The sequence below is a fragment of the Elephantulus edwardii genome, unplaced genomic scaffold (genome assembly GCF_000299155.1).
Source record: "Elephantulus edwardii isolate Elephantulus edwardi_28Jun2011 unplaced genomic scaffold, EleEdw1.0 scaffold00003, whole genome shotgun sequence".
Taxonomy (NCBI): Eukaryota; Metazoa; Chordata; class Mammalia; order Macroscelidea; family Macroscelididae; genus Elephantulus; species Elephantulus edwardii.
Window position 1 is genome coordinate 589,490 of NW_006399753.1, and position 15,066 is coordinate 604,555.

A 15,066-nucleotide genomic window follows, 5' to 3' on the forward strand; every position below is an offset into this window, starting at 1 on the left:
AGCTGTTTCTCCGGAGCTGTGGTAGAGCATGGCGGGCACGCGGGGTGCAGGGCGAGCCTTGGCGGCGCGATCGCGACCGGGGAAGCGGCCTGCAGAGCCGGACAAGGAGCTGGCGTTGCAGTTGGAAGAGGTAACGGCGGGCGCGTGGTGATGGCGGGCCGTGGGCTTAGAGGACGGGGGACGGGGAGGCTAGGCCAAGACGCAGCGGCCGCACGTGCGGGGCTCCTCCTCCGCGGATGTGGCACCGACGCCGCGCGCGGGGTGGCTCTTTGGTGAGTCCGGGTCGGTTAGGAACCCTCTGGGGCCAGAGCATAGGCCGAGCGGAGAGGAAGAGGTTCCAGGCTGGCGAAGGTTCTGTTTGCAGGGCCGGCTCCAGAGCGGGAACAAGACCACCTCCCTTGAGGCGGCCTGTGTGGCTCGGTATTGATCCCACAGCTGGCGCCCATGGCACTGCGCTAGCGTCAGGTGATACAGTCTAGTGTTAGTGGCATTCAGGATCATCGGAGGCACAGAGGTGCATGTCAAGGCTGAAGCTGGGTGAGAGGATGAGAACCAGGAATTGAGGAAAGGTCGTGCCCTGTTCTCTTGGGGATCAGGGTTTGCATAAAGGGAAGTCTGGAACCGATGAATTTGGGGAGCTGGAGGAGGAGGGTAGTGGAGGCTGGCGTCCTGTCCTTATCAGCATTTGAACAATAGTAACAGAAGAGAGTTGCTGCCGATGGAGGCTGCTTGTGTACAAGCCCGTCGTGAGGTTTGGTCTGAGGGTTCAGGGACATCTGAGATCACTTTTCGTGCGCCTCTGCTCTGCTGCCTAGTTCACTCACTGTGCATGCCTGAGTGTGTAAAGGCTTGGCAAGGAGCCGTCCAAGTCGGGGTGCGGACCAGTTGGTCTCCATTTGCCTGGAGCAGCTGGAGAGCCAGGAATAGAGGAAATGGAATGTGTGGACAGTTGCCTACAAAAACAACTGTCTCTGGGTTAGAGCAGAACATGGTGCCTAACTACCCTTACTAAACATTTTCATTCAAGATTTCACAGAAATATCCTGAAAAAAAGGGGGAGAAATACAAAACAGAATTAAAAATTCTCATGGTCTCCAGACTTTCTGGAGCCATAAAGGTTGGATGAAGCCTTGAAACTATTGCTCTGAGATAATCTTTAACATTTAAACCAAAAATATCCCTGAAGTCTTCTTAAAACTAAGCAATCGCTTAACTTGACTTGTTAAGTGCGGTTGAGTAGAGTAGGACTTACAGTATGGACAACAGATCCTATCCACGAAATCCTGATCTGTCCTGTGCCATCTTCACTTCTGCCACTTTTGAGCTCATTGCTACAGTCACGGTGTTGGTCCATCTGGGTGGACTCTTCTTTGGTCAGTCCTCCACCTTTCCAGTAAAAAAATATTTACCTTGAGCATTATGCTTTCTTTTTTTTTCTTCTTCAGTGTTTCATGATTTCTTTCTGGTTTTTAGTGATGCATAGTATTCCACAGAGTGAATATACAGTAGTCTCTAAGCATGTCCATTGATGGTCATTTGTGTTGTTGCCATTTCTTTGCTATCGTAAATAGCATTGCCGTGAACAAAGGGGTGGGCTTTTATCTGTTCATGCTGTAATTCTTATTTCTCTGAGAAATCCCTTAATAATTGGATCAAATGGTATTTCTGTTCCCATCTTTCGAAGAAGTGCCAAACCGCTTTCCATGATAGTTACATCAGAACATTATACTCCTTTAAGAGCTATTTATGAGATAAAAAAGAGCCCCGGTGGTCCAAGGGTCAGAGTTTGACTGGTAACCAGTGCTTGCAGCTTGAACCCACCAGCCTACTTGCTGACAGATAAAGACACTTGGCTCTGTTGATGGCCTCAGAAAGCCTGTGAGCTGTCTGCTCTGTTTCCTTGCTTTGTTGTGAATGAGAATCACCTAGATGGCAGCAACTCTACACAGGGTCAAATTGAAGCAGTGCATTAGGTGGGACTTTAGGCTGAGTTTATGTTAACGGAGGACAAATAGCTCAGAAAGGAGTTAAGAATGGCCGCACAGTGGGAAGCATTAAGTGAATGCCACTGACCTGTGCACAGAATCTTGAACCTTTGTGGATTTTGCTTTTTATAGTCTTAATCCCACCAACAGAAAACCAGAAAGCACATTTGAGCTCACCTACCCCATTAACACTCCTGTGTGGACATAGTACTTGTTTGTGTTCTATGCTAACACGTTAGAAGCTTTACAACATATAGAGCTCTGGCTCTTTAGTCTGTAGGGAGGTGTGTTGCTGACCAAAGGCTGTTCTTGTCTGGTTGTTCGAACCCACCAGCAGCTCTGCAGGAGAATGGTGTGCAGCCTGCTGGATTTACAGCCTCAGAAACCAGGGAAGGGTCAACCGTGAGTCTGTGCTAACTTGAAGGTAATGAGTTTGAGAGTGATCATCTCAAAGAAAAAAGATACAGGAATGAGAAAACTACCCCATTTCCTTTTGAAGAATGACCTGTCCCTCTCTCTGGGGTGTATGTTTTCTACTAAAGCTGCATTTACATTCACTTTTCAAAAAAGAAAAGAATGAGGAAATCTTAAGTGGAGCAGCACTGTGTCATCCGGTGTCCTGCACTGCTGGACCCATTTCCCCCGCTTGTTGCATCCCCCAGCTCATCCCCTCTTGGTTGGGGTATTGGCCGGTCTGCAGCACGGTGTCTCACAACAGACAACACCTCTTAGCTGGATTGGTCGGAGCTGCCTTTTAGCTCTTCCTGGTAGACCACTGTCCTCCCACCCCCAGGAAGCAGTGTCCCTCTGGACATTGCTGTGGCCTTCTGCTGAGCCAGGTTCCCCCTAGGAGCCAGCTATGTGTGTTCCCAAGCCAATATTCCCTTGATGTTGTAAATGGGTAGCATCAGAATATTTGTGACACAAAACTGCTGTGTGTGGGGACATGAGAGGGTTGTGTGGTGAACGCCATGGACAGTCCTCATGTAAGCAAAGCTGAACCCTGTTTGTGACTTTGGAAACGTTTTCTGTTTACTGACCTGCTGGTGCTCTCAGTCGTGTTGGATAAGAAGGCTTTGGCTTTGTGTGGTTGGAAGCACCTTGTGGCCCTTTACTCCGTTCCTGGTGGGCTCAGGACTGTGAGAGAGGTGAAGGTCAGGTGGGTTCTGTCAGTTTAGAAAGCTCGTTCTGCAAATGGACTTAGAAATAAGCTCTGAGAAGATACGGAGAAGTCCTTGTACTTTGTGAAGTGCTGGGGTTGGGTAGAAGGTGCATCTCAGGGTGTTAGGGGAGCTGGAAGACAAGAAGGGTCCTGGGTAGGTTGGTCATTTTGGGTGGGGCCAGTACCAACTCTCTGCTTTTCTGCAGCCCTGTCTGCTCCCAGGCGCCACTCCCAGCCACAGTGATGACAGCGACTCTGGCCTCTCTGACAGTGAAGAAAGTGTCTTCTCTGGCCTGGAAGATTCTGGCAGTGAGAGCAGTGAGGATGGAGCCAACTGTGATGAGGACCACAACGGGCCAGGGGTGACTGCTGAGGAGCAGCTACAGGTAGGTGGGCAAGGTCACCTGCAGCCAAACCCAAGACACTGACTGAAGCCACAGCGGTGTCAGATGCCAGCCACTGGGGAACCTGCATCCCTTCCACGCCCTGCTGTAACCAGTGAGGACAGCGTCAGCACGGCCGTATCTAACCTCTACTACCAACTGCCCTCGCCCACAGCATCTACAACACAAACTCCATTCGGTCATATATGTACCCCTCTCTCCCACACCTACCCTGACTACCTTACTGGCTCTGAAGTCCATTGCAATAGCTATGCAGTCTGCACAGAAACACCCCCGATTATGGGGTTGATTAGGAATGTGTGATAGCTCAGGACAGCAGCAGAGCAGTGTCTCAGGACATCTTCAGCCCCTCAGCCTTGCAGCTTTGGGCCAGTATTGCAAAGTTCTTAGTCCTGCCCTTGGGGCTTCACCTCCTGAGTCCCCCAGGGAGCTTCGGCGAAGGTCTCAGCTCTGACTGGTGGGGTAGAGGTCCCTGGTCAGCTGTGTTTCCTATCAGGTCTCTGCTTCTCTGCCATGGTTGCCACTCTTCTGTAGGGCTGCCTGGCTGGCTGGCACAAGAATCTCTGGCACTGAAGGGTGCACGCTGCATTCCCTGCTTGTTTTCTAGTGGTTGAGATTCCCAGATTTCTACCTCTACATTTGCTCAATTTAAACCTGGTGGAAAGGTGAAACTGGCTGGTCTCCTGCTGCATAGATGAACACATCTGTTAATAAGCGCCTTCCTTACAATGTGGCAAGGTCAATGCCAGTGACCTAGGAAAGCCATTTTGAACATCAGACCACAGCACCCTCACTACCAGATGCTGTATGTGCACAGCCAGTGAAGGGATGGTGTGAAGGCCTTGTGCTAGTCAGCGGCCGAGACTGGAGAACCAGGGCCTTGTGTCCACCTGGCGGGGAGGGGTGTTGCTTGTGTGCCAGATGGGGCGGGGCCCAGTGCCTGCAGGGGTGGGGCTTGTGTATCAGATGAAGTGGGGTATCACCAGGAGCTGCGGAGGTAGGAGGCATCCGTTAGCAGGAGATGGAGTCTGTGACTGGGGGTGGGGGGTGGGGGGGACCTGTTAAAGGCGAGCACCTGTAGAGGATGGGGTCTGTGTGTCTGCTGGGGACAGTGTTTATCTTGTGGAGGGCTGGGCAGGTGTGCGTGCGTGTAGCGGGGCAAAGGTGGGGTTGGGTGCTTGTGTCCACTAGTTTGTGTTCTGGCCTGGCACTCCTCAGTATCAGCACTTGGGATGGCCTTGCGGCCGACAGTACATACTGAGGCTGGGAGCTGGGGGATGGAGGGGCTAGTGCTCACATACCTCTTGCCGTGATGATAGGAAAGGATTAACTCCTACTTACGTTTCAAATGAAATAGGAGAATAGCTTAACAAAGTGTAAATACTTCAAAAGTCCTGGGAGCCAGGTGAGGACTGCCCACATAGCCACAAGCCCGAGTCTAGTGGTCGCAAGCTGGACTCTAGTCCAGATGCAGCAGTGACATGCTCTGCTCAGGAAGAGGGTGGAGAGCAGCTGCCCCGAGTCCAGGGTTCACAGTCTGTGGTACTGTCCTGCTGTCCTTTGTGCTGGAAAGCCCCTCAGACCACACCTGGGCAGGCGGCATTGCGGGGTTCCAAACGACAAGGCTTGTCGTGAAGAACCTCCCCAGACGCCATCAGAAGGCTCAGTGCTGAGGAGCTGCTTGTCTGTGGCCTCAGCAAACAAAACCACTAGCCACGGTGGGCACGCTTGGGAGTATGGTAGGTGTCTCCTGGGTCCCCATTTTCAATGAAGTATCAGCTTATGAGCAGTGGCAGAGCGCTCTGGGCCCCCTGGCCAAGGGCTTGAGTAGGAGATAGGGGGTACTGCTCCACTCCATCTGAGGGCTGGAGTGGGTGGCTGACCAGCATGGAGCCCAGTCCTTGTCCAGGCAGAGGTGGTGTGGGTGTGTATGCATCCAGCCTCGTTTCTCTGTTGGGTTTCTAGCCTCCACGAGTCGTTATTGTCCAGTCACCCAGGTCCTTTGGCCTAGTCTTCCTGCTGGGCCAGGGGCCACAGCTCAACTCCCAGATCCCAGCCAGTTCCCCTCCAGTCTATTCTGGTCAGCAAGTGTCAGAGCCGAGCTGGTTCTCATTTTCAGTGGTTTGTTTTTGGAAGCAGAGCACAAGATTGTCTCCCAAGGCCTCGCATTGAGCTTGGTCACTGAACTTGAATTCTGGCTGCAGCCAAGAGATAGGAAATGACCTGCTTTCTGTGCCAGTGGGGCTTCCCTGGGCTTTGCAGATGGCCTTTGCTTGCCTTCGCTCTCCAGGCCCACACAGGACCAAACCATAGGGGTCTGGCTTTGATACTGCTTGTGTGACTAGGTGATGACTCCAGAGCCCCCAGCCTGGCAACTCATCTCTCTGCAAGAGCCCACAGTTTATAGCTGTATTTGAAGCTAGTGTACCCTCTCTGTTGCCTCCCTCGGACAGAGCCCCCATCCCAGACTCCATCCTCCTAGAGTCAAACCCAGCACAGGTGAGGGCCTTGAACGCCCCGTGCCCCATTTCTGGGTCGGCCTCTTCCCTACTCCTTGGTATGAACCTCAGAGTGCAGGGCTGCAGTTCCTCCTCCCAGAGGGTCTTGTTTCCCCTTCCAGGGCCTGAGCTGGTGCATTTGCTCGGGCCAGCCTGGAGTTACTGTAGACATTGGCTTCAGGGGCATTCTTGTGTTGTCTGGGGTACAGGACAGAAGCAGCCAAGTCTCAGGTAGTGCTTCCCACGCCCCCTGGGGGGATGCTCAGAGACCACAGTGGTAGGTGGTGAGGGGAGTACAGCCTTCTTGAGGGCTGGCATTCAGGATGCTGGCCAAGTACAGGGTACAAGCAGTATGAGAAGTCCTTGCTCAGTGCAGAGTGCTGGCGGGGTGCTTGTGGGGTGCTTGCGACAGTGCAAGGAATTGGTGTTCCCTCCTGCATCTTCTCTCTCTGTCCTCCCGTGGCAGGCATCCTTTGGTGTCTCTCACTGGGGTCCCAGCTCCGTGCTGCCCCTCCAGCTGGGTTCCACTTCCCCAGCCCCCATCTTGCCTCTGTGCTGTGTCTCTGGGCACCCCCACACTCTGTTCTTCCCCCCGACCTGTCCCCTCTGTCCAGATGGGAGGCAGGTGACCCTGCACACAGGCTGCAGCTCCTCTGTCCTCCCCTCCTGCAACTTCTGCATCCAGCTGGCTTTTGGGTGTATGCCACAGGTCTTCTGGACCACTCATGGCTGGATTTGTCCATCTTTCAGTGTCCGCTGAGTTTTATATCTTCTCTTTAGCTCTCTCTTTTAGATGCCACTCCCCCCCCCCCGGTTTGTTTTTTAAAAATTCGAAAACCAAAGCAACCCCCTGTGTTGTCTGAAGTGAGTTCCCTGGTGGTGGCCTTGAGCGCTCACGGCCAGGCACTGCTGCCCCCTGGCGGACACTGCCTGCTCTGCGGCCCCTTCCCTCTTGCTCTGAGGGTCCCGCTGGACTGTGTCTGCGCTGCTCCTGAAGGCATCGGTGGCTGGGTCACCCCTTCTAGCCCCCCACGATCCACTTTGCAGTGTAAGGAGCATGAGCACCCCTGCCTATCCTGTGGTGACTCCTCCCGGCCCCCCATCTGTCTTACTGTGACCTCTCCAAGCCCTCCACTATCTGTCCTCTGGTGACCCCCTCCTAGCCTTGGTCTGCCCTGCAGTTTGGGCACAGGGCCCCCCTTTTGCTCCTGATTGGACACGTGCTGCCCTGCATTGTGGGGTGCACAGTGAGGTGACTGACAGGTGGGTACAGCAGCCTCTGGGGGTGGAGTGCTGTCTGGTACCTGGAGTCTGGAGGATCAGGGGCCTGGGGCCAGCTCCCACACACAAGAGTAAGGGTGATGATAGCAGGGGAGGCTGATACGGAAACCAAGCCCCTCCTGCAGAAAGACTTAACCGCCACACAGACGAGAACTGAAGGGAGAACAGGATGGCGGAAGGAGGTCAGCGAGAGGGGCTGGGGCACAGCCAGGGTGTTACTGCCCGGGGGTGGGTTGAACTGCTTTTCTCATCAATCCCTTACGGCCAGGAACGTCAGGGAACCAGTTTTCCAGGTCAGGGTGAGTCCCCCAGAGGGAGGCCCTCGTGTGTGGAGCAGCAGGAGGTGCCTGGCCATGTCCTTCATCGCTGGGGCTCTTGTCCAGGTGGTTGGGCCCAGGTGTGGCCCCTGCTAGACCTGAGGCCAGAGAGTGAAGCTCAGGGGTGGGCAGTGTCTAGGTTAGCAGCTTGTGTGGAAAAGGGTCTGCGTCCTGGACCAGGTCACCTGCCAGTGTCCTTGGCAGCCTGCGGAGCTCAACCTCCGTGGGAGGCAGGAGACAGAAGCACAGCCACACCCCCTGGGTGGTGGGTCCCACCCGGCAGAGCCCATGGACTCAGGTCGAGCAGTGTTCCCCCACTCTGCTGAAGGGATCCCCCGGAGGGCTGGCTGCATCTTCAGGGGTGCCACGAGGGCTTCCTGCTGGGCGCTCCCCTCCAGCGTAATGACTCTCTCTCTGCAGACTGGCTCCTCTCCCACGAGGACAGAGATGGCGGCAAGCTCCCAAGACGAGGATGAGTATGTGGAGGACAGCTCTGATGAGGAGGTGAGCTCCTGGCACAGGGTGGGCTGGTGTGCTGGTGTGGATGTCCTGGCTCTGGTCACTGTCTTCTGGGGTCTGGGACACATGACCTTGGTGTGTGTCCTGGAGGCAGGCGTGCAGCCCCTGCCCAGCTTCTGCTGGGACCCTCAGGTGGGAACAGCCAGTTGGCACCTCTGAGCACCCTGTGGGCCCTTGGCTGTCTCCGGGGTGTGCGGACTGAGGAGTCAGAGCGCAGATCTGAGCTGCATCTTGGGTGGGTCATCAGGGGCCTGGACCTCTTGGGGGGGGGCAGTTCTCCACCCTCCTACCTGGGGAGGCCCTGTCGCATCCCAGCCCACTGTATCCCACCGCCTTGTGTCCCAAGGGAAGGCCTCCCCTGGATGGCCTCCCCACCCCCGCTCTTGGCAGCAGCAGCCTGGCCCTCCGCCGGCCGTGCGCGTTCAGAGAACAGAGACAAAACAAAATAAATTGGTTTCCTGGCCGGGAGCAGCGGGTGTGCGGTGAGGGGTGCAGCGTGCCCCCGCCCGTCTCGCCTCCCTCTCCCTCTCCCTCTCCCTCTCCCCCTCCCCGGGGCCCTGGCCTTCAGCAGCCACATCCTGTCGGCATTTTTATTTTCGGTGTTGTCAGAAGTCACTGGTGATTGCGAGTGTAGGGAGGCCCTCTGCGGGCTGCGCTGCAGGGGGCGAGGTGGGCAGTGGCCTGAGGAAGCGGCGGGGGCGGGGCACTTCCTCCTGGATGACTATCCCATATGGTGGGGCTCCCCAGGCTCCTGATGAGGCAGCCACAGCCTGCCGCCCCCTCGGGCGGCAGGGCTCGGCTTTCAGGAGCCAGGCCAGGGCCCCCACAGCCATCCCCGTCCCTTGGTGTGGGGGCCAGGCACAGGGGCTGGTCCAAGCTGCTGCTGGAGGTTTAGGGCCCCATTCTGCTGCAGGGCCCTTCAGCTGGGCCTTGCTAAGGGAGGATGCTGCTGTGTTCTCAGTGGGCCCCTGCTCTCTGATGGCCTGTGGTGCTGGGCAGTGTGGGTGTTATCTGGGTGGACATGCCAGGACCCCACAGAGCCTTGCCTTTTGCCAGAGGCCAGCAGGCATAGGCCTGGCTCGTAAAGAGACTGGGTCCCATCCAGGACTGGTTTTGGGGGTATCCACGGCCAGCCTCTTCCACACTTGTGTGGGAAGGGGGTGCACGTGAGCCTCCCTCTTGAACCCCTAGTGTGGATGCCGACTTGTCCCTCACAGGAGACACCACTTTACTTCATCTTCCTCTTTGTCTAATTCATGGGCCAGAGTGAGGCTCCAGGTGGAGTGGGGGCGGCCCCCCAGGAGCAGGCTTGCGCCTGCCGTCCACCCTACCCCCACACATCGCCCCCACACCATGGTGAGCTTCACAGACGTGATCTCATCGGCTGCCGAGACCCCGGGGGAGGTGGGCTGGGGGCGAGGGGCGGGGTGAGGTGCAGCTTTCCCAGCAGCACCCCTCCTCCTCCCCCCAGCAGCTAGGGGAAACTGAGGCTGGGGCACTGGCCCTTGGCAGTCTGCAGGCGAGTAGGGTGGAAGTGGACTGGGACAAAGGTGAAGGTCAGGTCTGTGCTGGCCCCAGGGACCCCTGCCAGCCAGGCTCCCCAGCCCGACCTGCTGTAACTTGGGAGTCTGTGGGGACGGCTGGCCTGTCTGTATCCAGAGCCCGCCATCCCCTCTGCTCTCAGGCCAAACGCCGTTAATGGCTTCTCCCGGCTACTGAACAGCAGCTGCCTCCGTGCTGGCCGCCCCTCTGCGCCCCGCCCGCTGGCCGCCAGCCGGCTGGGAGCTGGAGCTCAGCTCTGGCAGCCGGGCTGCCGGCTCGGATTTCTTAGTGAGGGAGCAGCCGCCCTCCCCGCTGTTTGTGAAGCACCCGCTTGGCCCTGGGGCCTCTAGGTTTGGGAACCACCCTGTCCTCCCCACAAGGGGATGCTGTCCTGGGCTTGCCCCTCCCCTGGCTGAGGGTGGGCTGGGGTGGGGGGGTGGCCCCTGAGACTCTAGGCAGGCTGAGGGCATGTAGAGTGTGGGTTCCCTCTGCACTGAAACGTGGGTGACCTGGACCCGCCAGTTGCTGGCTCTCTTGTGTACTGGACTATGTGCTGGGTCCTCCTGGGCACTGGACCTTCTGTGTGCTGAGTCCCCTGGGTGCTGTCTCCCCATCCCCAGATGCTGGGCCACTGTGTGCTAGGTTCTCCCCTCCCCGGGTGCTGGCCCCCCAGGTACTGGGCCCTGGATTTGCTTGATGATTAGATCTCATTGCTCCTTTGGTTTTCAATCTCTGGTGAGACTGGTGAAAGGTCACTGTGGTTAGGGTGAGGACAGTACCAGCTTGGGCTAGGGGACCCAGAGGGGACTGGGGGAAGAGGAGAGCTTCCCCCCTGGAGTCCTGCTGTAAAGCTGGGGGAGGGCTCTGCCCTCTCCAAGGTGCTAGATGCAGGGGTGGCACAGGAGGGCTGAGTGGGGCCAGGCTTACGCCCAAGACCCCTCAGAGCCTTTGGGGTTGTCCAGTGGTGAGGCGTGCGTTGGCTGAAGGTACCAGTGGGTCTGGGTGCTTGTAGTGGACTCAGGAGTTGTGTAGGTGTCAGAGGGGTCTGAGAGGACCCTGGGAGGGACACTGGCCCCAAAGAGAAGCATTTGTCTGATGTGAGTGGGCACATCAACAGGAGTGAGTCTGGGGTGAGTGACCATCCCACCCAGGCCTGTGGCTGGTTCTGACCTACTGGGGCGAGAAGCAGCAGCCAAGCAGGACCTAGTCTGTCCACTGTGCCTCTGGAACATTCTGTGGGTGGCGCTGGGCAGGTGAGCAGGCATGGCTAGCCAACGTCTGACAGAGACAGAGTTCTGGAGGAGATGGAGAGGAGGTGCAGGGGCGCGGGGAGCCGCGTGCATTGGGGGAGCGGAACACTGCCGGCATTGTAATCCGAGAGGGCAGGGAGAGCGGGACCAGCGAGGGCGGCTGACCCCTCACTCCCAGGGGACAGGTGGGGAGCCGGAACGAGGAGAGAGTGAAGGATTCCAGAGGTGGGCCGGCTTCCTCTCTCGCAGACAGACACGGGCGGGCAGCGGGCCAGCCGTACCTGCACTGCGATCTGCGGCCTGACAGCTGCAGCCACTTTGGGGAGGGGGAGGGGCGGCGGCGCATCGAGCGGAAAAACCCCAGCCGACACATCATCCAGCCGCTGGCCCGTGGCCGCTTCCGAGGGGGTGCGCAGCAGCGGGCGGCTTGGGACCCTTGGCTGGCAGTGTGTGTCGTGTGTTCCCCCCCCAGATCTGTTTCTGTGGTGGGGGGCCACTGTCCTGGATCTGTACCCTGAGCCTGCCCAGGTGGGGTCCCACCGCACAGAGACTGCCCCGGGTGGGGGTCCCAGCCCCACATACACGGGGTCACATATGTTTCCTGGCAGCCGCAGGTGCTATGAAGTGGGGGAGGCGTTGGCTTGGGTGCGGGTGGTGGCAGTGAATCATGTGGTGTGTCCAGCAGCTCGTTCCCAGCTGGGGACACCATGGGGACAGGGAACCGACAACTGAGGACGGAGCATTTCCAGTTCAGCCTGGCCACCTCGGGGCAAAGTCACCCTCCAGCCCCCTCCAGTTCAAGTGCTGCCAGCTGTGACCCTCAGCTGGGGGCACTGAGCAAGGTGGGGAGCCCAGCCATCCCAAGCTTGGTGGATAGCCACTGGCTGGCCTTCAGGGGCAGGGCAGAATGACCGCATTCCTCCCCCCACCCCTGTGGCTGCTGCCATCTCGGTTACTAGGAGCTCTGGGCCACCACCCACCTGGCCCTGCCAAACTGCAGCCACTGCTGAACCATAGGCCAGTGCAGGGCAGGGCTTGAAGACAGCCGTGACCAGCTGGGCCTGTGGCAGCCCTCACCCAGGTCTGCGTGCATCTCACACCTGGCCTCTTAATTCCCCACCTTTATACTCTGCCGCCAGTTCCCTGTTTGGCCCTGGAGATGCTTTTTAGAACACAAGGTCCCTCAACCTCCATGGGTTCCCCACCTCACAGTCCAGCTTGGCCACTCCTCACGCTTAGGCCCTTCCCACCTACATGAGTGGACACTGTTCTTTGTGAATCGGCATTGGTGGTGGTGCGGCACTTAGTCTGTGCCCCAAGGTAGTGACCCACCCCCCACTCTCGGGTTTGTTAAGGTAGATGTGGTGAGCCTGTGGGGGTGACCTCCTTTACCATCTCAGATAGAGGGGCAGGAGGCCTAGGATGTCTGTCCCCGCCTGCTCTTTGGGATGAAGGGGTGTCTGGTCACCAGTCTGTCTCACCCCCCAGCTGTGGGTTCCTGCAGGATTAGGGAGAGGAAATTTGGGGTTGGGTTTCTCTCTGCGTGGAGCCAGCTATTAGGTTTTGTCCTGTTCTATTTCTATCAGATTGGACACAGCCCCCAGCCCTTAATGGCTCTGGCTTTAAGAATTTCCTCCAAAATTACACTGTTGCTTCCTGCCTCTCATGTCCCTCGAGCCCTGTCCCCATGGAGTGGGTCGCTGGGGGTGGGTTTGTGTGTTTGGCTAGGCTCAGCTTAGTGGTCCAGGAGGTGTCTAGTGGGTGCCAAGCCAAGCGCTGGCTCTGGGGGCAGGAGGGAGGCAGAGAGCTTGCTGCCCTGCCTGTTGCCAGCAGAGCTGGAGAGGCCTCAGCCCAGTGTTAGACACACCTGGTGCTGGCTTACCTCTCCCCCGCCCCCCCAGCCCCCCCCCCAGCCCGGAAGTCAGGCTGCCTCCTGGCTGGGAAATAGCCTAGAGTAGCCATGGGGGCCACCTGTGCCCTTCTTTCTCTGCCTGCCCCATGGAGTTCACATCAATGAACTATAATTGTCACCTGCAAGATTTTAATGGCTGGCCAGCTGTGCACAACACGGGGGTGTGGGGTATCACCCCTAGTCCATAGGATGGGTGGAGCCTAGGTGCTGAGGGGGATGTTTGAGGGACACCAATCCTTCCCACAGTTGGAGAGTGTGCATAGGCCAGGTGGGGGAGCAGTCACCCCCAAGGGGTCTCCATGCCCAGAGAGGTGGGCATGCTCCAGGAGACATTCTCCAAAGAAGCTCTCTCCCCCTGCTGCCATGCATAACTCGGGGTTGGGGAGCTGCAGATGAGACAAGACTCAGGCCCAGGTCCTGCGTGAGCTGGGACACCCCCCCCCCCACCAGGCCTGGATGCCATTGCTCAGCACCAGCCCACAGGTTGGACTAGGTCCTGAGGTATGCTGAGGTCTCTGGCCTCCCCACCGTCATGGCCCCTGGGCACCACAGAGCAGCCTGCCAGTGGCCCTCCATCCCTCAGCTCTCTGCTGGCATTGGAGTGCCACCTCTGGCTGGCTTGTGCTCAGAATGGGCACATGCTCACGATGCCTCTTGCAGAGTGTGCGTTACAGCCGTTGAAAAGGACACTTCCATGTGTGGAAGATACAGTTTTTAATTATACAAAATTTCCAAATTTTATATTATATCAAAGCATGTAGCGGCCCTGAAGAAAACCCAGGTAAGAGGAAGCCAGCAGGGAGAAAAGTTCTGGCGCCATCCCAGGCCTGCGCTGTCCGTCATCCCTACTCCAGCTGGGCTGAGCGGCTGCCCTCTGTCCCTGCCCCAGCCCAGGGGCACTTGTGTCAGGGTCCTGTGGCGGTCCAAGGGCATTTGTCCTGGCTGTCCCTCAGTGGGCACCTCCGAGCTAGCCGGCAGCCTCTAGCTCCGAATCGCCATCTTCCTGTCCCGATCCTTGCTCTGCAGAGGGTGGGGAAGTGTCAGGCAGGCAGGGGACCAGCCCCCCCCATCTCGTCCCTCTAGGTGCTATCTGGGGTGCATGGCGCAACCCCATTTGCAAGTTTGCCCAGCATTCCATGCGGGGGGGGGGGTGAGCTCTGCACAGCCAAAATTGTAAAATTAAATTTCCCAGATGTTCAGGCCCCAGGAGCTCACGCTCGTGCCGTCTGGAGAGGAAATGGGGATTGGGGAAAGCCAGGCTGTATTTTCTCTCCACTTGCCCTGCCTTTCCGGTGCCACCAAGTACAGGAGGGCTGTAAATCATGGGCTGGAGTGTACCCTTGCCTTGTTCCCACTCAGCCCCCAGCCCGCCCCCCAGCCCCCGGGGTAGCTATAGGGTCCCTGAGTGTCAGAGGGCCTAGAGCCAGGGCAGCAGCCAGTGAGGGACTTGGGGAGGAGGGAAGTCAACAGGTGCTGGATTCAGCCTTAAGCTGCAGAGCTTCTTTACAGCCTCAGTGCCCCAGGCAGTGTAGACAGCGTGCATGCCCTTCTTGTGGCCAGAGCTGCTGGAACCCACCCTGATCTGTGCTCCCTTCAGGACCCTGCAGGCCCTGAGTAGCCCCTTGGGGCCTGTTCTGCCTCCTGCTTCGGCACCACTCCACCTTGTAGAAGCTTGTGCCCAGGGAGAGGGCCCAGCCTTGCTCTCCCCGAAGCTCCCTCCCTGCGGCCAGGACTCTGGCCTGGCCCACAGGTGCTGCGCATCTCTGCCTCGCCCTCTGCCCAGTGGTGCCGGCTGGAGGCGGCCCTGCCACCCGCGCTCACCAGCTTTCTCTGGTTGCTGAGGCAGAAGGTGCAGATCTGCTTGGGCTGCGCGTTCTCACTATCCCGGGGCGGCGGCGGCGGCGGGCTGCCCGCGCGCGCAGGATGGTAGAAGGCGGGCCCCGAGTGGCACGGCTGCCCGTCCCCGCAGGCTTCGCCCACCAGCAGCACGTTGCCCAGGTGCGAGATGTAGCTGGAGGCCAAGCGCAGCGTCTCGATCTTGGAGAGCTTTCGGTCGGCCGGCTCAGTGGGGATGAGCGTGCGCAGTGCGGTGAAGGCCGTGTTCACGCTGTTGGTTCGGTCCCGCTCGCGCGCGTTCGCCGTGTGTCGTTGCCGGGGCTCCCGGCCGGTCCGCCCCGCGGGCCCAGGGCCGCCCCC

General features: G+C 58.2%; 2 protein-coding genes across 2 annotated transcripts in view; one reads left to right on the forward strand and one right to left on the reverse strand.

Annotated features, from left to right (window-relative positions):
- Window positions 1–28: 28 nt before the first annotated feature.
- The window catches only part of LOC102876370 (ribosome biogenesis protein BOP1-like), a 19,344-nt gene continuing 4,306 nt past the window's right edge, over window positions 29–15,066 (forward strand). Inside the window, exons 1-3 of the mRNA XM_006879419.1 lie at window positions 29–130; window positions 3,354–3,533; window positions 8,068–8,151. Coding sequence (XP_006879481.1) covers window positions 29–130; window positions 3,354–3,533; window positions 8,068–8,151 — 366 coding nt within the window. The remainder of the gene's footprint in view (window positions 131–3,353; window positions 3,534–8,067; window positions 8,152–15,066) is intronic.
- Window positions 13,837–15,066, reverse strand: part of SCXB (scleraxis homolog B (mouse)) — a 1,927-nt gene continuing 697 nt past the window's right edge. The window contains exons 2-3 of the mRNA XM_006879401.1: window positions 14,692–15,066; window positions 13,837–13,890 (exon numbers count right to left, since the gene is read on the reverse strand). Coding sequence (XP_006879463.1) covers window positions 13,852–13,890; window positions 14,692–15,066 — 414 coding nt within the window. The 3' untranslated portion in view covers window positions 13,837–13,851. The remainder of the gene's footprint in view (window positions 13,891–14,691) is intronic.